At 41.5% G+C, this 22774-nt stretch overlaps 1 protein-coding gene and 2 long non-coding RNA genes across 3 annotated transcripts in view; 1 reads left to right on the top strand and 2 right to left on the bottom strand.

The window, feature by feature from the left end:
• Window positions 1–2499: 2499 nt before the first annotated feature.
• On the bottom strand, window positions 2500–4703 carry LOC139064209 (uncharacterized). The gene is made up of 2 exons (XR_011517301.1): window positions 4213–4703; window positions 2500–3546 (listed from the first exon to the last, which is right to left on the bottom strand). It is a non-coding gene; the product is annotated as an uncharacterized lncRNA (long non-coding RNA).
• A 5528-nt stretch (window positions 4704–10231) lies between these two features.
• LOC139064259 (uncharacterized) lies at window positions 10232–13926 on the bottom strand. Its single transcript, XR_011517326.1, has 3 exons — window positions 13827–13926; window positions 13687–13724; window positions 10232–11957 (listed from the first exon to the last, which is right to left on the bottom strand). It is a non-coding gene; the product is annotated as an uncharacterized lncRNA (long non-coding RNA).
• A 473-nt stretch (window positions 13927–14399) lies between these two features.
• Window positions 14400–22774, top strand: part of LOC107394695 (teashirt homolog 1) — a 47052-nt gene continuing 38677 nt past the window's right edge. Inside the window, exon 1 of the mRNA XM_070547437.1 lies at window positions 14400–15430. Coding sequence (XP_070403538.1) covers window positions 15391–15430 — 40 coding nt within the window. The 5' untranslated portion in view covers window positions 14400–15390. The remainder of the gene's footprint in view (window positions 15431–22774) is intronic.

Genomic DNA, 22774 nt, shown 5'->3' with positions numbered 1-22774 from the left:
GTAGGTGTTTGTGGGAGAGCAGGCATAACGTTCAGCCCCAGATAGAAACTCAGTGTTCTTCTCAGTGTTACACTCATCCAATTTGACCCAGAGAGATGCAAATATATAATCACAATCTCCCCACCCCCTGCACCTCACCTTACTCACCTTTGACCTTTTGTTTAGGGACATTTATAGGCCACTGTTTGCAGCACTGCTGATTATTGTCACTGGCTGATTCTTTCCACATATCCCTCTGAAGGATCGGGTCCACCCTGACATCCACTGACACGGGTGTTGTTGACCAGTGGGGCAGGTTTGATGGAGGGAGGGCGGTGGATAGCTAATTGTTTTTACCCATTTAGCTTCATTTTTGTGCAGCTGATGGTAAAAATTTGTTTTCATTAAGAAATCTTCACTAAGAAAATCTAAATGATGCCTCATCGCCGCCCTAATGAAGCAATATCAGTCATTCTTTTTGACAGAATCACCTCAGAGCTACTCACCCTGGTCCTGCATGTTTTAGCTGTCTCCCTGCTCCAACACAACTGTATCAATGACTGAATCACCTCTTCAGCCGGTCCTCAAGTTCTTCAGAAGCCCATCAATCACCCACTGATTAACAACCAGGTGTGCTGGTGCAAAGATTGGAAAGCCCTGACCGAAAACGTTTGATCTGATTGGTTAGTGTTAGTGTTAGAGTGTTTAGGGTTCAAACTCATTTAAAATATTAAATGGTGTGTGTTTGAAACATTTAATTGTGTGTTCCGTGTTTGCGTGTTTTGTCACTGATCTGATCATTCCTTTAATACGAAACTCCTTTTCTTCCCTAAAGTTCGTAATAAGGTGGAAAGCTAGAGATGGTACATCAAAACTCGGGTGAACTTTTCAAACTGGAAACCTTTTGAAGCAATGCTATTAAGCTTGGACAAAAAGTCCTTCAAATCCACACAAAACATTGGTAAAGTCAAAGATTTTTGACATTTTTGCTGCTAAAGAAGGTTCTACAAACTGTTGCACCATGGGACTGACTGATTTCTCCCACAAAACGCATTTCTATCTTATTTTTGATCAATAAGTAATGACGTGTTCGATTCTGGGTTGTGTGTGTTTTTTTTTTTACATTTGAGGTTATAGTTGAATGTTTTTCAGGTACATAAATACCTAGAGTGGATTTTTTTTCTCACAGACTCTAAATCCAGTAATAGGATGGGCTCGGTGAACACACCAAAGAGTCAGAAGCACTCATCCAGACTCGTAGCTCCCTAGACACCAGTTTGATGGGATTTAATAGCATCTGTGGGAAGCAAACCCATTCCACAAAACCCCACGCCACAGCCCACAGGCCCAAAGTATCTGTTGCTAACATCCTTTACAAGATACTCCAGGACACCGATGTTCTCTGTTCTGATGCGTGTTTGGGTGGCTAAAGGTAAATCAGGAATCAAGGGGGTTGATTCGTTTATATAAAAATGATTTCCACATGAGTTTATTTTGAAAGGTTCTGGACATTTTTCCTTAAACATCCTCAGCTATGAGAAAAATAATGTGTTCTGATTGGACAGATGAGCTAACGGCTAGTCGCCATGGGGCCATTTTAGGGCTGGACAATGGAGAAACAAATTTATATATATATATATATATATATATATATATATATAAACACAAACACACATATATGTGTGTGTGTGTGTTTTATATATATTAATTTGTTTCTCCATTGTCCAGCCCCAAATTGGCCCCATTGCGACTAGCCGTTAGCTCATCTGTCCAATCAGAACACATCATACATGTGTATATATATATATATATATATATATATGATATCTGTAATGTTTTTCAGGACAATCCCTTCCACCTCTCCTTGCTGCGAGATCTTGTTTAAATCACATGGTCTGTGGTTAGGTTTGAGAAGGGAGGGCATGGTGACGGAGCGTGCCTGGGTCTGTGTTTTTGATTGGTTGGGAGAAAATAATGACTTTAGTATTAAGCTACCTGACAGGCTAGGATGAAAACTAAAGGAACCTTTTTATTGAAGTTTATATGGAAACCTTTTTTTTTACTCACACCACACATCTAACAATAGATAAATATTATTATGAATTATTGTCTAGTTTGCTTTAACAGAATTCCAGTTTAAAACATGTCAGCTTACTTCTGCTGCAAAATAAAAACAGAACTCTAAAATAAACGTGTTTGTTCCGGTGTAGTGTTATTTGGCCCTAATCACACTACCTGTTAGCTTATCAATCCCATCAGAACAGCTCTCTTTTCCCCAAGTTAAAGCTGTTTCACAGTTAGCTCATCAATCATTCTTAATCGTAATCGTCCACCAGGAGCAAAAATCAAAAGATCTGATCTTCTCAAGCTAAATTAAAATTTGGGCTCTTGCTAGATTGCAGGATAGAATACACACAGATAAATAATATGTGAGGAAAACACCCTATAAAGAGCAATTTATGCCTTTTCGTACGTCAACCCCCCCCCCCCCCTCCCCCAAAAAAAAATCAGTACAAAAAATAATTACAGTAATTAACTTTATTTGTGCAGATCTTTACAGAACAACAGATACGACACCACAATAACATTCAGAACATCACATATCATCAATCATCAAGCACAGAGGAATAACAACATGCAGCGTCGTGAAGCTGTTTGATGCAGGTTTTAGATGTTTTCACCACATTTAGCAATTTCTCGAAGATCTAAAAGTTCTGACTGCTTGCAGAAAATCCCCCAAAAACAGTACATTTATTAATCCAGTTGCTATTAAACTAATTTAGAGATAGACCCAACAAAGAAGAGGTAGAGATCATTCAGCAACCCAGAAATGTTGCGGTGTCTTATTTTTCTCCTGTTTTTATCCTCAGCTTTATTCCTGCAGCTCTGCTAATCAAGTCCTTATCCTAAATGAGAAAGTAACGTTGACGTCTGGACGGAAGTGGCAAAATCCAAAGATCACCCACAGCCTGGCCTGTACAGGAGCTCATATCTCAGACAATTATTAGAAAATTAGTGCTTCTATTAAATGGACTAGCTTAAAGTAGGCCTACATTAAAATCTGCTGTGGTCTCCATTAGGAATGAATGCCTTGTGAGTTGTTTTCTGTATATAAAAAGGTCTGGCGCTTCTGTTTCAGGAAGTAAAAATATTCATGAGATGCCAACATCTCACCTCTGATTGGCTAACAGCAACACGACTCTTCCACTGCCTCCATTTGCTCCGCAACATCAAAACACAACCCTGAAGAAGTTCTGCCGCGCTGTAGAGATGCTAACGCTAACAATTAGCTGCTACAAGCTGAGACGTGCTCTGCTCTCTCCTGGATGCTAAATCAATGGTACTCTGTTGAAATGACATCCATCACAATTTTCCATTAACCTTAAAAAAATGTTGAAATATGAAGAATATCTGGTTAACATGACCCGTTTTTCAGTGGACTTCACTTTTAGAGTGAAGGAGTCCTTCAGAAGCCAAACATCATCAACTGACAGGTGGCTTTAGTTTTGGCGCTGGCGGCTGAAACGATTTCCGCAGAGCTGAGGCCTTTCTCCATCAGGATGAAATCTGACAGATGAAAACGTCAAGTTAAAGGCTCGTGTTTAACAAGTTGTTTCCAAAAATTTGTCTCATAAAAGCGTTGCTTTATTAGTCTGGTTGAGGGTAGAATCGTCCTGTGATTCTCAGATCTGCCTTTAGTCAGACTAACAGCATCCAGATCAGACACAATATTCCGTTTTTGATCAGATTCTGGCCTTTTATCCAGAAATTAGCTCCTTTCTGTTAAAACCTTCTGAAGGAAGTGGAGTCAGATCCTTTCTAAAACTATCAGCCAGACTGTTTGTCTTTACAGGAGCCTCCAGTAAAACTAACTATGCTAAGTCATGCAAATTTTATGCACACCGTCAACCTACATTGTGGCCGTTCTTCATTTATTTCATAAGCTACGGCTGCAATTAGATGACAGTTGATTGAAATCATGTGCGTTTTATGATACAGTTACTTTGTTAGCGCTGACAGGACGCCGCGCGATTCGGTGACAGTATGTTTTCTTTGCACGCAGAGATTAACTGCTATTATTGACCCTGATGCAAACCAGCGGGCGATGCATTCCAGACAAACTGCTCGTGATCTCGGTGATTTGCATGCAGCGTGTCATTTACCATATTTCCTGATTATCAAGTGATTTATCCTTTATTCAAATCTGCTTTGGAAGGGGCCCGGCCGTCCTACCTTTCTGCGGAGAATTAGATACGATAGTTTGGGGTCTGCAGAGAAAAGAGGAGCCTCATCAGTTGGGACTTGCTTTGTATGTTGGATTTCTGGTTCCCCTCCTTCGGCTCGCCTTGGAAGGGAGAGGTGCAGTTGATGAATTCTTAAGCAGATCTTGCTGATAATTGTATTTCATAACTGTCACACGGAGAGGGACTGTCCGCTGAGAAGCTATTTGTGTCACCGCATCCCCTCCCGCCCCTCCCTTTTGTGTCTCTTCTTCCTCTGCAGCCTCTTCAATAAAACTCAAACCACGACAGGGATTGTTAAGTCTTACCTCAAAGATTATTAAGTCCAAATGGAGAATTTATGGGTGACACTTCATAACAATTAATCCAAGATGCTTGATTAATAAAGTTCGCTCACCTCAGCAACACCCCACCCCCCTCTCTTCTTTTTCTTCTTCGCTAGAGTTGTCCTGCTTGAGTGGGATCGTGGAGGAAGAGGAGGAAGGGTGGGGGGTGGGGGGGGGGGGCAGATGTATGGGTGGCAGGATGGTTGTCAGGGACGACATGAGTGTCATTCTTTTTGATTAATGGAGCATTGTGACCCCGCCCATTAACAACCCCCCCTCCTCTTTTTCCCAGCATGCCCACTCTCACCTCTGAGCAACCCCCCCCCCCCCCCCCCCACACACACACACACACACACACACACACCTTCTCACCAGGTAAAAATAGATGTGGGCCAAGTTATGCGCTCCGCTTGGATTTGAGAGAGAAGTGATCTGATCTGAGAAAAAGATGAGGGGAGAACAGACGTAGAAGGGATGAAAAGTGCTCATTTGGAAAAATGTAAGAAAATATGAAGAAAAAAGATCAAATTAAAGTAGAACAAACCAAAAGGAAAGGTTGTGGAGAACAGGAGGGAAAAAGAGGGATTTTAGGAGAACGTCACCTAGCTAACCTTCACATCACGTTAAGTCAGCTGAGATTAATTAGTTGAGTGAGACTGAGCAATTAGGTCAATGTGTGTGTGTGTGTGTGTGTGTGTGTGTGTGTGTGTGTGTGTGTGTTCATGCATACCTCTATCTTTAGCACTTAAAAACAAATCTTATCAGAACAAAGCCAGAAAAAGCATTGACAACCTTTTTATTTTAATAAAATATTTGCCAATGATTAAATTGTTTAAAGATTAATGTTGTTGCATTCCTAATGGTAAGTATATCAGAATACTTTTCCAGGTAAAATTGCATGCGAGGAAACAAAACTAAAGGAAACTTGAGGTTTTTAACGCTGAAGAAGCCAAACCTACGGAGAGAATGTATTTAAAATGATGTGAAGGTGTTGAGGACGAGCTCATTTAAGACTCAGCATTTAGATGACAAGAAGAGAAGAAACACGAATTTAACACTAACTCAGCCTTTTAGCGTGCTGTGACCAGGGTCATCAGAATCAGAAGGGTTTATTGCCCCATGTGTGTGAGAAATAAGCAAAACTTCAATCACAGACCCAACCTGAGACATAACAATTTTTGTTAAATTACCCAATCTGAAGCACTAATTTTTCATTTAGAAAAACACTACAAAAATGTAGGGAACTGAACCCTCCTGAGTCAGAAATTCCACTAAATCTCTTTCTTTAAATGTACCTATATATTGTTTCTCATTCAAAGAAAGAAAACAATCTTTTACATAGCGCCTCTCAAGATAAAAATCACCAAGCGCTTCACGAGAACAAAAAAAAAATGCATTAAAAAAAGATTTTTACAAGGTGATTTAAAAATTTGGTTGGAATGAGAAAAAATGTGATTAAAATGTCAAGAAAGAGAAAATTAATAAGGAAATCAGTGGATCCTGGGAAAAGCAGAGGGTGGCGATGAGCGTCACGCACCTTAACAAGTGAGTTACGTAGTTAAGTAAAGTAAGAAATAAATTATTACCTGCTTTATTTAATTATTTAGTAATATATATATGGGGTGCAGCTGTACTCTGTAAAATTAGAAATGTTCACAAGCTAATAAATTACGTAACAGACATAGTCGAAACACATATGATTAGTTATCATTTAAAATTAATTACAACATATGTGTGACTCAGGGTGTGAAGAAAAGTGGGTCAGAAAATAGCTTTTATAGCCCAGTTCATTTTCATTCGTTTTTATTTATTATTTTTTTCATTCCGGGACCCATGAGCCGACCGGAAGGGGAGGAGACTTGAGCCGGGGGCACACTGGAGGCGGACGCTCCACACCGCGTCCATGCCGTCATTTTAAATAGAAGCCATTATAGTTGACGAAAGTGGGCACACTCATCAACACAAATCCATGTGTTAAGGCTGGTTTATGCTTGACGCGTCCGCGAGGTTCGCACAGCTCCACGCGGCGAAATTGCGTCACATTAACAACCACGCCCCTCCACCGCATCTCCACACGGCCCAAAATTTCCGCAACGCACACCCAGGAAAATTTCTAACCACGCGAACGGTCGGACGAGGAAAATCATGGCGGACCGGCAAGAACTAGTATGGCAGAGGTTCGTAAATACAGACATTTGTATGATTCAGCTCTCAGAGATCACCGTGATCAACATGTTGTTAATAATTCTTGGAGGGAAATAACTCGCACTGTTGGAAAAGATGAGGATGCTGTTAAAAATGCTGAAATGCCATGTTGTAAACAGTAATTTCTACTTCTACTATGGTGTAGTGTTGGGTGCATGCCGTAGAGCTCCATGCTGCCCCCTACAGTTTGGGAGAATATCGGCTCACCGCAGAGACGAGCCGCATGAACCATAAACGCTGCGAGTTGTGAAGCGCGTTCCATCCGCGAGCCGCATCACCAAGCGGAAAGTGAATGCGTCAAGCATAAACCAAGCTTTAGGAGATCGTTTTGGGCCGCTGCTGTAAAAAAAAAGGGAGGCACAAACCGGAAAAGCATCTGCCGATCACAATTTGACAACGGATTATGAAAGAACGGATAACGCTCGAAACACACGGATTCTTCCTGATGTAAGAGGTGAGTCTCCACTTTGTTTTAGTGGTTTTGGCGTCAAAATCATCCTAGCGTGCAACGTTCTGTCACTCTTAAAAAACAGTAAAAACAGTGAGAAACGCTGGCAGCGAAGGCCGTTAGCGATCAGGAAACGGCTGGCAGTGAATGAGTTAAGTGCGGCGTCACCGCTGCTTTTTACAACATTGTGGAGTACTTTAAAACAGACATTACGAAGCGAAACGGCTTTATGGCACAAACCCAACCGCAGTTTAGATAAGTTTAAAGTACCATTGATCTTAAAATATTCAAATAAATAGCGTACTTACCCATTTTTAATGAATTTGAGTCTCACAAAACACGACGGCAAGTCCGATCATGTATAAACAATAGTTGTGACTCTCACGCGACTTTCCAAGAAGCACTCGGAGCGGTGCGTCCTTTGTGACCATTTGACTTCTCAAAATCTCGGGTGCGGCGCATCCGCCTGTGTTAGCATTATCAGTAGCTCAGGCTAGTGTTAGCAGTAGCTTGTGTTAGCATTATCAGTAGATCAGGCTAACATTAGCAATAACTTGTGTTAGCATTATCAGTAGTTCAGGCTAGCGATAGCAATAGCTTGTGTTAGCATTGTCAGTAGCTCGAGCAAGTGTTAGCATTTTCAGTAGCTCGGGCTAGTGTTAGCAATTTGTGTTAGCATTATCAGTAGCATGGGGTAGCATTTTTCTGTAGGTAGCATCACCGCGACCGATGTTTATTACTGATGGTGAAGTGAGTTCGGACATGCAAACGTAAGGAGATGTGTATAAGCTTATGATGTCTTAAGCTAGATTTTCCTAGAATGAACCAGTTCTTCTCATCAATATCTTCTCAGTGACCTGGGTAACCCTGGTCCTAGAAAGCTGCAGTCCTGCATGTTTTCCAACTGTCTTTGTTGTTCCTGCTGTTGATTTCCTGGATCAGGTGTGTTCAGCCAATTAGAAGCTGCAAGTTCATGCATGCCTGGAAAGAATGCAGGACTGCGGCTCTCTAGGACCAGGGTTGCCTACGCCTGTGGTATGAGTGTCCACCCTGGGATTGGGAGATTGGGGTTCAAACCCCAGTTGGGTCATACTAACGACCTTAAAATGGAACGCAGCAATGCCTCCCCACTTGATGCTCAGCTTAAAGGGGGATTAAACCACCAAATAGTTCCTGAGCACAGCCACTGCTGCAGCTCGCGGCTCCCCACACAAATGGGTCAAATGCAGAGATGGAATTTCACCATTGTGCAATGATGACTAATGGGACTTTAGCTTTAACTTCTCTGTGGTCATTACAACATTGCTAATTTACACAGGAAAGCGGGTTGGAGAGGGCACAGACTTTTGGGCATCCTACATTAGACAAGCTGCCTATAAGGTAAATGCACTTTTAAACTCTAGGACTACTTAGAATTATCTGAAAGTAAAAAGACTCATGCTGACTACTACTAATTAAACAAATAAATAATAGAGCTGGAAAACCCAGAATTGCTACTAGTTTAACTAATTCCAGATCATTTTCAACGTGTTAAAATCATATTTTAATCATCAGGATGCAAGATTTCGATACAGTTTCACCTCCATATATAAGGAGTTGCCGAAAACCTAAAATAGAGCTGGGCAATACGGCCTAAAATCAATATCTTGATATATTGAGGATTTCACCTCGATAACGATAAATGGACGATAACTACAGGTATGGGCATAAACAAAAGTTGTCCACTAGATGGGGCTGTCACATGTATTATGTTGAGTCACATTTTCACATGACTCAATGTGGTACAGCTTCTTAAAGGGACATGAAAGTTGCCAACCTACACACATATTTTCATTTTTTTAGTGTAAAATTTATTGACATGGGAAAAATTATCACGATAAGAGCCAGAAATTTCGATATGGATAAATTTTCTATTTATTGCCCAGCCCTACCTCTAAATGATCTGTGTTTTGCAGTAAGTAAAAGTGAGATCTGCTCCACGTTTTGCTAGTGTAGAAATGGTTATCTGGATTCATTTTTACACAGCACGAGGATAAGAAACCCTTTAGACAAATCCTTGAACCAGTAAAGGCTTTACAAAAGATCATATTTAACAATGATGGCTATATATTTTCCTTTTTGCAATTAAAGAGTCCCTCTGTGTAATTTAATGCTTCTTTTCAAGTGTCGGGTCCCCTGAGACTTGGCCTGTAGCTATGCCATCGCTCTTGGTGATTATCATTAATGAATGTCGGCGAGGACCATCCCTCAATGTGACTAGAGAGGAAACACAAGCCCTAATTAAAGGTTCCTATTCATAAATACACGCCTGGAACTACACAGATCGAGCAGCACTATGCACACAAGTCATGTTAATGTCAGAAAAGCACATTTTTAAGAGCATTTTCTCCCCCTAATGTACGGCACACCAGTGGCCTTGACAGATCTCTGCAGCTGAAGCGAGAGGTCTGTGCAATTTGAGATTTAAATTAAGTATAAAGCTGAAGATTAGAACGCTCTAATTTGACGCAGAAAAGGAGCGGCGACTAAAAAGATCCGACTCTGAGCCGTGCCGTTTAACTGAGCGTTATGATACGTACTGGACACGAGCACTGCTGTTTCTTCCAAGATTCCCGAATGGAGAAGTCATCTAATATTTAGAAAACGTTTATGGAGTTTTACAAGACGTCTTTAGAGACGAGAGTAAATCTAATTGTTGTGTTCACTCATATATTTTAATCGTTTTAAATGTAGACTGTCAGCTGCTCTCGTAAACACAATTGTAGGTGTATTGTCACGTCGCTTTCCCCAGACAAAGCTACCGGTAATTCGTATGCAGAGAAGATCATGTTAACGTTGACGATATTATTCGCCTTTTTTTCTTTTTTACAGACTCAAAAACTCTTGTCGGAGGAGAAAAAAATGTGTGTGTGTGTGTGGGGGGGGGGGGGGGTTGAAAAGATAAACATTTGGCTGCCTCTCTTTCATCCTTAATGGCAGAAAAATGCTAATTGGAGTGCATGTGTCACAGAAAACAAAAGCCAAGGGTGGAGGAGAGGTGTGTGTGTGTGTGTGTGTGTGTGTGTGTGTGTGTGTGTGTGTGTGTGTGTGTGTGTGTGTGTGTGTGTGTGTGTGTGTGTGTGTGTGTGTGTGTGTGTGTGTGTGTGTGTGTGTGTGTGTGTGTGTGTGTGATATTTTGAAACGGGAATATGTGACATCACTCAGCCCAGCTGGATTTTAAGCAAGGTTGTTCCAGGAAACACGAAATTTGTCACAATAAAGTTTAGTTTAGCCCGTGGTGGTACGAAACACCGCTCACGTTTTAGATGAAGGTAAAAAATATATATGATATGTGTTTTTATTTATTTATTTACTAGTTTCTGTTGGAAGCTGAACAATTCTTTCTGAATAAACATGCTTACGTTTCATTTTCACTCGCCGTTGTGGAATAAAACCCGCGATCCTTTAACAAATCCGTCACCGGATATCGGTCACATTCTTCAGCCTAACTGGCAAAACCAAAAGAAACGCTCCGGTAGGGATTACGAATCTTTAATTGCATTGTCAAAGCTACAGAAACGCGTCTCCCTTAAGTCACAAGTTCTGGAAAAGTAAATCTATAAAAATCACAAAGAAAACTCCTCTTCCTCTTCTATTCCGCACCGTGGCATTTTAATTATGTAGTCTTATCTCACAGATGTGGAGATAGAGCTCGTGTCAAAGTTAAGACCTTTTCTTTATTAATTTCTTACTATATATTCTTATATCCATCCTGTCAATTGGTGTCTGGAATCTGATAGGACCCATCCCTGATTTAAGATTACCGTTATTATCGGGAGCTTTCCGAATCTCGACGTTTCATCAGAAGTCGAAGTGCGAGTCTGGCAGTTGTACGTAAAGTCCAAACAACAAACCACAGCGCGCTAATTGTAGTTGAAACATGACCTCCAGTATTTGACATCAGAGGTGTTGCTCAAGAAAAACGTTGGAGTTATTAGCCACAGGCCAACATGTGAAATCAATTATTTATGAATATTAAGAGCCAGGCGTTAAATTCTTCATTTTTAGCATCCTCGTTTTTTCTTTTATATAACGTGGTTGTGAAAAATAAAATCTTCTACTTAAAAAAATATTTGTCACAGTTACATTTTGAACATTTCCAAAACATTCTTTTTAAATGCATTAAAGAGCTTCTTTAACTACTTTTTGAGCTGAAAATAAATCAAATTCAGCGGAAACAAGTGGTTCTGACGCTGTGATTTTACCGTAAAAGGGATTTGTGGTAATAATGAATACATTTTTGGAAGTGGGACATGTGATGCTGATGATAAAAAGGAAAGATGTGAAACGGACAAGGGAGAGACAGAAAAGATTAAGAGGGGAAAAAAGCAGTTTAATTGTGGTTCGGGACATAATTTTAACCAGATATTCTTCTGAGTCGTGTTGATGACGGTCAAATTAAAACATTTATTCATGGCTTTGTTTTTTTTTTTTTTTTTGCTATTAGATTTTACTTTATTTGTGGAGTAAAGACACTTTTTTTGAGTTAAAGAAAAACAGACATGTCACATTGTGCATTTCTTACAGTGTAAAACCTTCGTTTTTATTCCCCACACAAACACCATCCTCCACCTACAACCGTGTTTACACGGTGAAATAATTGCCATGATTTGCTCACGCGGGTTTGACAGGATCAACGTTTTCCTCACCTGGCTTGACAATTCTGCAGGACCTCCTTGCAACACAACCGCACGAACGTCTACGCTTCACATGTCAGTCCTGGACGGAAGGGGCACAAAAACAAAAACAAATTTGGCTTTAACATACGTGGATATGTACACGACGGCGTGCTCTCGCCTGCTCTGAGGGGAGTGTCTGCCGGAAACGGGACGGCGTGTCAGCCGGCTGTCACCGTTACACGGCGCACGAGCCGAGCTCGGGCTGGAGGGGGGGAACAACTGCTGGGAGTGTGTTTTGCTTCATACGTGGACACCGACGGTTGAATCAAAGGGTGTGTGACAGTCTGGATCACGGTGTCCGGCTTATGTGTTGACTAAATGTCTCTGCTGCACTTAACGTCTTGCAAATGCTCATTTGGGAGCAGTTGTGTGTTTAAATCTCGCTTTTAAACATTACCGTATACTATAATTATGACTATAACTAAAATATGTATTTACCATATGAGATCTAGTGAGTTAATCTAACAGAGAACCACATAATTTACAGTGCTCCTCACCCTGAAAGCATTCTGACAGTTTTGGTTGCTAATATGGACCAAAGCCCCCCCCCCCCCCCCCCCGCTGGCCCTAGATCAGACTTTACACACTCCTGAGTTTCCTCTTTCACACACCTGTAACCTTCTCACCTCACTGGAATAGCACAAATAAACACAGGGAACTAAACAAGAACCCATTTTAATGTTAAATTACACTTGATGGTCATCCTGTCCATTAGGGGGTCCACAACAATGAAAAAAGTGATTTTAAAATTTATTCTATTATTTAGAGAAATTATACATATGATGTAAGATTGTGATAATTGAATATAAAAACAGAATCATTGTAATGTTGAGTGAGGATTTGTTTTTATGTGCAAACATCTTGATTTTTTTTCTTTTTCTAAGTTTGAAGTATTTAAAAAATTCTCAAAAATTCAATATTGTGGGAAATGTTTATTCTTTACAAAATGCTTAGTCTTTAAAGATGTGTGTATTTAAAAATGTTTCATGTGCCGTAAAGAGAACACAGAAGAAAAGGAAACAATAATAAAAAACGGGCGTAATGCAGCTTCAAACAGAAGATGAAGAACAGTTAAAGTGAGTGAGGTTTTATACTGTTGTTGAGGTAAGTTTAGCATAAACTACATTATTATTATTTAAAAACAATAATTACAACAGAAGAGGAAAAATGAAAGAAAATAAGTTTAGATTTTTAATGAAAACAAGAAAAAAATTGTGTATTTTTTTCATTTTACAGCAGCTTTTCTTACAGGGATCTACCTTAAACCAAACTCAAGCACTTTAATTCTGTTTGAGAGAGTTTCCAGCACCTTAGATGTGATCAAAATGATTATCATGACCCTTATTTCACTCTCAGGATTAAGTGTTTTGCCTTTATAATACAATCCTAAACTTTTCGTTAGATTCCTGAGTCGCTTGTTCTATCTTCAACGTTACAAACGAGCTTCTTTCCCTTTAATGAACGCCATGGCGTGATTTAAACGTCAACCCAGATGGAATAATTTAGTTTTTCAGGAAATGTTTGATGATTTGGAATCTCACCTACAAAGCTGCACCTGGTTTACCTTTGATGGAAACGTTAGTGACGTAAGTCTGCTCCATCAATCAGCACGCAGAGCACTTTGACAGACAGATGTTGGGGCGGTACTTCGGATTTTTCTTTTTGCCACTTAAGACATCATGCAGACCCCCCCTCCCCCTAAAAAAAAAAAGAAAATCCTCTCTCCTGTGCCTTCTCTCTTCCTGTCAGGAATAAATGCAGAAACTCACCAGAGTCAGGAAAACTGTGGAAAGTTTTAGTTTCCTCTCTGGAGATGATGGATGAAGAAAATCCAAGAAAGGATGGAGAAATCCAAGTTATGTTGTGATTAAATAGAAATAAATACCCCCCCCCCTCGTTTTTTCCTCACCATCACCATCCTGCAGCTTCGTTTCAGACAACATTATTCCAGTTGCGCTCTTTATAAACACTAAATGCGGCTATAATAGTTCGGATGGAGAGTATAGGGCTATTAATGCGGTCTCCAGTGGATTCAGAGCCCCTCCCCTTCACCAGAAGCCTCACTTAAATAAGGTGTAGCGAATCGATCTGCAGCCTCCTTTGTCCCAGTAAAGAGGTCACCGAAAATATCCAGATTTCTCCTCCTTTTTGGGCGCTAAACTCTCGGGAGAAGCGCACCAGTCTGATGCGTAAAGTACGCACGGGTCAGGCACCGGAAATGTGGGGATTGGACACTTATTTTAAGTTATGCTTTTTTTCTGACTGATTCAATGAAGAAATAAGTTTATGTAGGTGTTTCCTCAAAGGAAAAATGGGAACATGTCCATAAAAGGTAACTAAATTAGGTTTTATTTGACAGATGTCTGCACAAACACACACTTTAGTCGCACATCTCATTCTTTAGTTTGAGGTCTCACACACACACACACACACACACACACACACACACACACACACACACACACACACACACACACACACACACACACACACACACACACACACCTTTTCTTTCTCTCTCTTCCTCCTCTTCCTCACTCTGAAACGCATCTTGTCTTCACGCGCTTTAGTGAGAGGATGAGAAGGCAAACAATTAGAGGCTGCGGATTGACAGGTGGGCTCTGACTGACTGTCAGGGTGACGTTTGCTGGAGGGAGGAGTGGAGTAAAAAAAATAAATAAAGAACAGAAAGAGTCCCCGGAAAGGCAGCTGGATGTCTGTCAGTGTCTGAACGCGCGGCGCATCCAGCGGATGTGCGCAACGCTCCTCATCCAGAGACGCTCTTTGGAATTTTAATTAACTTCACCATCAACATTTTTATTTATCTATTTACAATAAGAAGACTGAGATATTTTCTAACTGTCCTGGCTTCTTTTGTGATGACTTTCTGAGAAAGTGCTGCCAGTCGGAGGTTCCTGACGCGTTTCTGTGAGTATTTTATTATCCAGGAGGGGGCGGTGAGAGGAGGAAGAGGAGGAGGAGGAGGAGGGTGAACGGTCTCATCTCTCTTTGGCTTGACTGACTGACAACAGTCCGCTTTAACGTGTCACTCTATCCACAACCCCTTCCTGATTTCCTTCTTCTCAGCGGAGCTGGCATCGGACTCCTCTCCACCCAAACCGCGCGACTATGAGCTCCACTTCTCCGCCACACCGGAGATCTGCGATAGTCCCGTCGAGGCGTGGAAACGGAGGTTTTTGTTTTTAAAACGGAGAAATAAAAACAGAACCCGGGAGGACTTGTCTCCTCGAGGTGGGAAGAAAGTTCCTTAGAATAAAGAAACAATCGGACGCTCCTGCTATAATAAACCAGACTGCTGAAAAAGAGAAGGATCTACTCTTTAAGGAAAGAAGAGCTGATGGTTTTGTTTTCACCTCCTCTTCCTCCTCGTCATCGTTGCACCGGTTTCGTCCCCAGCTTGGCCGCTGTTTTGGTCTCTGCATGAAAAGTCAAGCGGAAAATCCTGCAGCAGCATGCCGAGGAGAAAGCAGCAAGCGCCGCGGCGGTCAGCAGGTAAGCCCCGGCCCGACGCTCCGCCGCCCATCCGCACAAGTTCAACTAGTTTGCGTCAGAAATCCAACTACCAGTTCAGACTCGGGAAGCTGCGCAACTTTTCCTGCTGCATGCTCATTTTTTAAAGTTCTTCAAACAAAAAATCTTATTAAAAATCCAAAAGCTGTTTGATGTTTTAGAGAAAATAAAGAAAAGTCTCCATCTTGTGTTCCGCCTCGGGAACGTCATCCTGGATTTGATGCTTGATTGATCGCCTGTCATGCGAGCGTCTTTGATCTATTCATTCCTGATAAACATCAGTAAATCAGTCACCGCGAGGCACGCATGCGTCAGACGGCTGACACCCCCCCCCCCCATCAAAGGGGAGAACCCTTTTGTAATCTGCCCCTCCTGATGAGGAAGCAAAGAAAAGACAAACTAAAAGAAAAAGTTCAGAAGACGGATAAATACTTGGGGGGGGGGGGGGGGGGGGGGTGCAGGAGAGCCAATGGTCACTTGGTGTCTCCCTCCATCTGACCTCTGTGTTCTCTTTCAGGAGCAGGAAGTAGAGAAACTCTGGTTGTTGGCGCAAATTTCACACTAAAAAAACGGCAAACGGACAAAAATTTGCTCTAAAAGACATTTAAAACAACAACTGTTGAGTTTAAAGACACTGGTGTTTAATAATCAGCTCTGGGACAGGAAACGTTTCCACATGGATGTCCAGCTGGTCCAGAAAGAGTTCATCGTATTACTAGTTTTATTCTTTTGTGGTATTCATGCAACTTTTTGAAACATGTGGTATAAAAAGTGGGAAGCACTTTAAAGTAAGGGTCCCTTTACTAACAGTACTTCATTATTAAGCGTTAATAAACAAATGGTGCCTTTATTAACATTCTGATATTAACTATTAAGTGTCCTTAAGGGTAAAGTACCAGGGAGGTGTCTGCTTAGTAACGCAGTACTTAGTATTAACATTACTATTCAGCAATTGTTAATACTTTATTCAATATTTATTCATGCTTAATAATGCACTAAGTGATGTTCATAAAGGGACCCTTATTGTAAAGTGTTAGCAAACAGTGTCCTCATGCATTAAGCTATAGGCGGGAAACCTTATTATAAAATAGCTAAATTAGTGAAAAATTCACAATTTTTTTATATTGCATAACATCAGGTTTGTAAAGTTTTCCCACTTTATAAATTCTGATTCAGCCCTTTTTTTTTTTTTTTTTTTTTTTTTGTGTGTGTGTTCAGATTTGTCTGCGCTGGACATTAAACTGGTCAGCCAGCGAATTCGTCCAAATCCATTCGATGTCCCCCGGGACAGAAAAACGTGTGATTGACGCGAACTTCCAAGTGACGAGGAAGAGGAGCCTTTGAAGTTGGTGCAGTAATGACCAAAGCTGAATGAAACAGCTGTAGAATGTTAAGCAGGCGCTGGAAATGTGAGGTTAAGCAGACTTAATCAAGGTTGTGACGGGGAGACTTTGAACTCGGTGGGGCTGTAATTTCTAATTGACGCGAGGCTTTGCTGATGGATGGAGAGGAACGTGTTTGAAGAACAAGGCCGTGCAGTGAAAATGAGTTTTTTCAGCGTGTGTTTTACGTCTGTTTTTGTTTTCCAGTCCGAGCTCTGAGGGTGGACCCCAGTTTGGGTTGGAATATTGATCAAATTGTCTTTTTTCCTGACAGACGCATGCTTCACGACCAGCAAGGGTCAATCCCAACTTGGCAGGCTCTGTTAACATATGGTCAAAACAAAACTTTACACCCCACTCTCGTGCGTGCAAAGCTGCTTCCACACCTTCTGAGTGGCTATTTTTACAACGCACCAGCAGATATTTCCACAAGCCAGATTTGTCACTTTGGAGCGGCACTAAAACTAAACATTGCATCTGCACCTCAGAGGGGAGAAGAGCTTTCAATAGGCCTTTGTGTGCCATTTCAACTGGGCTGCGTTTCATCAGTCACAGTGATGATTTTAGACCCTGTAATGGCGCTGTACCCTATCTACTTTATGACCAGTGACAATACATCAGTGTTCTCTCATTTGGAACTGCATTACTGCATCTGTTAGTTTTGGCAGTTAGATTCAGCGCAGTGCAATTTGAGCAGCAGAGACTTTTTACTGCAGTCGTTTGTTGTCATTTCCATCGCCTTTTTTCATTTTCAGTCTGCGTTTGCCGTGATGCACTCGAGTAATTAATGACAGATAAACAACTTAACGATCTCAGGTAACAAAATGAACCAAAAAAGGCAGGAAACTAGTGAATCAGAGCTGCAGGCTTCACGATGACCTTCACAGTTTGGGATAAACCACCAGAACAGGAAAGTGTTGACGGCTGTGGGGAGAGAAGTACTTACTTTGTTTTATTTGCGTAAAAGTACAGATAGAGAGGTAAAAGATTATTTAAGTAAAAGTATAGATGAAGGTAAAAAGTATTTGAGTGTACATAAAAGGGTAAAAATTACTCAAGTTAAAATACAATAGAAGGGTCAAAGATTACTTAAGTAAAAGTACAGATAAATGGGTAAAACTACTTAAGTAAAAGTACAGATAAATGGGTAAAACTACTTAAGTAAAAGTACAGAATTGGGGTAAACATTTTTTAAGTAAAAGCAAAAGAAAAGAAAATTTTGACATACGCAAAAGTATACAAGTATGCATTTTCAAATGTACCTAAAAGTTAAAAAGTACAAGTATTCAACATTTAAATATGAGTAGAAGTGTGATGTCGGACTGGGAGAGGGGCCTAAGCGTAAAGTAAAATACTATTACTTTGTACAGTCTGGTGCAGACAAAGAAGCATGCAACGACGGGGTGGGGGCTGGACAGAACGCAAATGAAAGTACTTTTACTTTTGAACCCTTATAGAAAATATAGGGAAGTAGAAAGTGCAGAATAAAGGTGAAAAGTAGGACTCAAGAAAATTACTTAAGTACAGATATAGAAATTTTGTACTTAAGTACAGTAACAAAACACTTGTACTTTGTACTTTTACTTTACTTAAGTGCATGTACTACATTTGTTACATTCCATCACTGATGTACGGTTTATGCTCTGATTATGTGTACTCAAACTGGTCACAGTGTACTATGACCAACTTTAGAGCAAACATCTTCAGGATTGACCTGGCCATAAAGACCTTTAAGGTCATTTCAATAAGTATTTTCAACATTTCAAGGGCAAATTTTTCTAATTTAATGTCAGTTTTCATCGTTTGCGATGCTAGCTCCACATGCTAGCTAAACATTATGAAGGTTAATAGCTCTCATTGTTACAATCCACGAACACCCGCTGTTAGCATTGTTTACAGGATTCAGTTTCCTTCCACAGTCTTGCAACATCATGTTTAAATATGAGGACATAGTGCGTTACAGCCAGATAATCAGTAATTACAGCAGTTTAATTAGCAGATGGGAGAGGATACACGAAGCAGCCATAACTCCGCTTCGCTGAGGTCACGGCTCTGATTGCTGTCGGGGAATGAACGACGCCGCTGGCGGCGCTGCTTTTAGTTTGCCAACTGCAGCAACTTAAATCAAACACCGTCACTCTAAGTAATGAATCTGTCAGCTAATCATTCAACGTGTGATTAGACTGTTCACTTTGTTCTACAGGAGAGTTGAGAAGGTTTAAGAACCCCCAGGAACTCAGCTGTTCTGGGGGATGGATCAGCATGGGGTACGTAATCGTGCACACCACTGTGCAGGATTCTGTTCATCATTTGCTGAAATGTACTTTTTGAGGTGTGAGACATTAGAATCTTTGTTTGCAATGATGACAATCAAAATGTAGAGTTAAGAAAAGGACTGTGCACACCTACTAACGATCTGTCTTTAGCTCGGCGCCTGTTAAGAGAAATTAGGGCTGCGTTTCTCTTCCTGGTGTTTCTCCACCGACGACAGTGGCTGCCTTCGTCTTCTCCCAACGTGCTGCTCGCACCGCCTCGTGAAGGAGTCTCTTAATTACGACGCGAGCGGGTGGGGCCTCCCTTTATCCTGACGGCATCATTAGCCGGGGTCCCTAATTATCCAGGTAGCTGACAGATCAGTGACGGGTCCGCAGATTACTGCTGACAAATTCAGCAAGGTGTCACGTCTGCAAGCTGCCTCGATGAAATCGTCTCACTTCTCGTGTCCCCACCTCGGTTCTTGCGGAGTAAACTCAACAACAGGAAGTTTTGTCACTTGACATTTAGAAATATGTGTTTTTTTTTTCTATTTACCATCATTCCTATTAGCCGTAGAGGTGATTGCTTTAATAGCTCGCGGTGGTTGAGGCCTTCATTTCGTGTGAAAGACGCTCCTAATTCTCTCCCTCTGATCTCCCTCCTGCTTACAGCTTCCTGGTTTGTTTGACAGAACAGGAACAAAGTTCTTCGTCGAGCAGCGTTAATGCATTTTGTTGTTGTTATTCGCCATTGTGTTCCTCTGCGGGAATTTAGCTCACGGCACCTGTCACAGAGGAAGCGTGCAGGAGCGATGAGGCCTAATGTTAGTTTTATCGGGATGCTTCTGATAAAGAATTTAATGACATTTGTCAGGATGTGAAGCGGCGCTGTGAGGCGAAAACATATTATTTGAAGTTAAAAGTGTGTAGATGACAACAGAGCACGCGTGCGTGCGTGTTTATGGGAGTGTGTGTGTCGCCGTGCATGGCTGAGCAGGCTGAGGACGTGTGTGTGTGTGTGTGTGTGTGTGTGTGCAGGAACGTGAAATATTCTGATCTGGTGATACTGTCGCACATGTAAAGTGTCATTAACAGGTGACATTGACTGAAGAAGTCAGTGGATGTATTTGCTACACCCGTAGTTTCATTTGCATGTGCTGTCGGAGCCAGGAGGCCTTCAGGAAACCAAAGACACACACACTAATCTGCACACACACACACACAGAACTCCACTCTCAGTCCTCGTCGTTGTGGAGGTTAAGTGACAAATGAAGATCGATGACTGCTCTTATGGAAAAGAGACGGTCGAACTGAAACTATGTGGGAATTAGGCGCGCCAGCCGGGTGAAGATGTAAAGGCGTTCGGCGCTGCGGGCGCGAGGTAAAACTATCCCCGAGCTTAATGAGGTTCAGAGGAAGCCGGAAAACCTGGATTTTCACTCAAGCACAACGAGAGGAGCCTCGGCTGAGAAACAGGAAGAGGAAAAGGAGGAAAAACAAGGTCGTTTTTACAGAAATAAAACTCAGCAGCGTCTTCTGTCAGAATTACAGCCTGCACTTATTTGTTATCTCAGAGTTTTTCTGCACACCTGCGTTTGATCGTGGAAACATTTCAAATCAGCTGCAGAGTAAATACCACAACGTACAGTCAGGATAATGGCAGCAGCAGTAAAAATAGAAATATACTTCATAGAGCTGCTGCAACGGCGGGCAGGGAGCTTCGACTCAGACTCACAGGTTGGACAATACTCTCTAAAATGTGAATTTGCAGATTTTGCACATAATACTTGAAGCATCTCAATTCAAAGCATACATCAGATCATTCTCTAGAAGCTGAACTGATCTCAGTGAGTCAACGATGGTTCATTTATGACAAATTTAACCGTTATGATCGGTTTTCGATGGGTTAGGAGTAGGGATGGGTACAGAATTCGGTACTTATTAAAGTACCGACCGAATTCCATAGTACCGACCGAGCACCGATTCACGTCATTTCAAACAGTGCCTCGTTTCGGTACCCGTCCTTCATAACAAGAAATTGCCAAGATAGCTGCACATGTGCAAGAGCGTTTTGTCGTCGCTCGGTGCGAGCGAGTTGTAAACAGAGCAGCATGGTAGAAAGAACGCAGGCTAATGCTTGGGTCCACTTCACTAAATGTGATGGGTAACTGGGTGATGATGAAACCAGCGACAACGATCTAAGTGAGACATCCTCATCTTAATCTGCTCCGGTAGGTAAATAAAATGTTTAAGATAACGTTAGCTTGATATGTTAGCTTCCGTTTCGCTAATGGTGCGTTCGCTTTCTCCTCGGAACTCCGAATTCCCGACTAGAAGAACATGAACGCGCTCTAAAGTTTGGCTTCACTTTACTAAATGCGGGTGATTGGGTGAAGATGAAACCAGTGACAACAATCTAAGTGTGAGGCATCATCGTTTTAATCTGCTCCAGCAGCTAAATAGACTGTTTAAGATAACGTTAGCTTGATATGTTAGCTTCCTTGCCACCGTTGTTATCAGCTAATGGTGCGTTCGATTTCTCCTCGGAAATTCTAACTTCCCAGTAGGAAAAATCAAATGAAAAAGGGCGGCAAAAGGAATGAAGATACACAGTAAATTTAGTTCACAGTAAAGACGTTTGCTTCAGTTTAATTATCAACTTATAAAACTACAAGGACGATGTTAAAATACAAACAGTTGAATGTTATTTATCGTGATATTTATCAAATATGGTTATATATTGAGAAAAATATATATTTAATTATAAAAGAGAATTCAAATAATAAACACTCAAAAGTATCGAAAATTGGTACCGTTAAGTACCGGTATCGATTCCTAGGTACCGGGAATTAGTACCAGATCGATTCAAATGTCAAAGGTACCCATCCCTAGTTAGGAGAAGGAGTTGAAACGTCGTAGTGAAGAGATGTAAAGAAGAAAAGAGTTGACATAAATGTGCACAATGTGAAAAGGTCTCCCCATCCAAAAAACTCAAGAAATACGAAGATCGGGCTGTAAAAGTGAAGATTCCAGGAAAAAACACGATACGTGCAAAGCCACTTACACATGAACTTAGGCTGAATGTGAGTCTGTGAAAGAGAGGGGAATGATGTGTGTGTGTGTGTGTGTGTGTGTGTGTGTGTGTGTGTGTGTGTGTGTGTGTGTGTGTGTGTGTGTGTGGTTTTAACACAAGTGTGTGTCACAACACCATAAGTATCGCGTTTGCTCCTGAATGACTGACGCTCTGCCCCACGTCGACTTGTTGTCTGCTGGGCTCAGTTGTTTGACCTTCTGAGAAATGCAGCAGCCTCAAAAACACTCCAGACGACTCTAAATGCTTGGCTGAAATGACAGTGTGAAAAATGGCCTCCGATCAGGAGACTAATCACCCCTAACGGCGGTGTTGCGGCTGCGCTGCCACCGGACGCCCCGTGCTGTTTGGCCTTGAAGTTGTGTTACTTCTGTTAACCAGTCTTGAACATCTGGAGTGCAGCAGGGCGGGTGCAAGCAGGTGCCGGTGAGGTGCAGAAAACAACAGAGGGAGCTGTGAAGGAAAGGTATTAAAAGTGACAGATGAACAAGACTTGGGGAGACGCTCGCCTGCAGCAGCTGTGACAGCGGCCGTCGCTCTGACAGGTGTCAATTAAGAATTACTGCAGAGGCCCTGTAGTCATTTTTTCCCTGCCCAG

The sequence above is a fragment of the Nothobranchius furzeri genome, chromosome 19 (assembly GCF_043380555.1).
Source record: "Nothobranchius furzeri strain GRZ-AD chromosome 19, NfurGRZ-RIMD1, whole genome shotgun sequence".
In the NCBI taxonomy this organism is placed as follows: Eukaryota; Metazoa; Chordata; class Actinopteri; order Cyprinodontiformes; family Nothobranchiidae; genus Nothobranchius; species Nothobranchius furzeri.
Note: the sequence above shows the minus strand (reverse complement) of the source record. Positions and strands in the feature narration are given on the sequence as shown.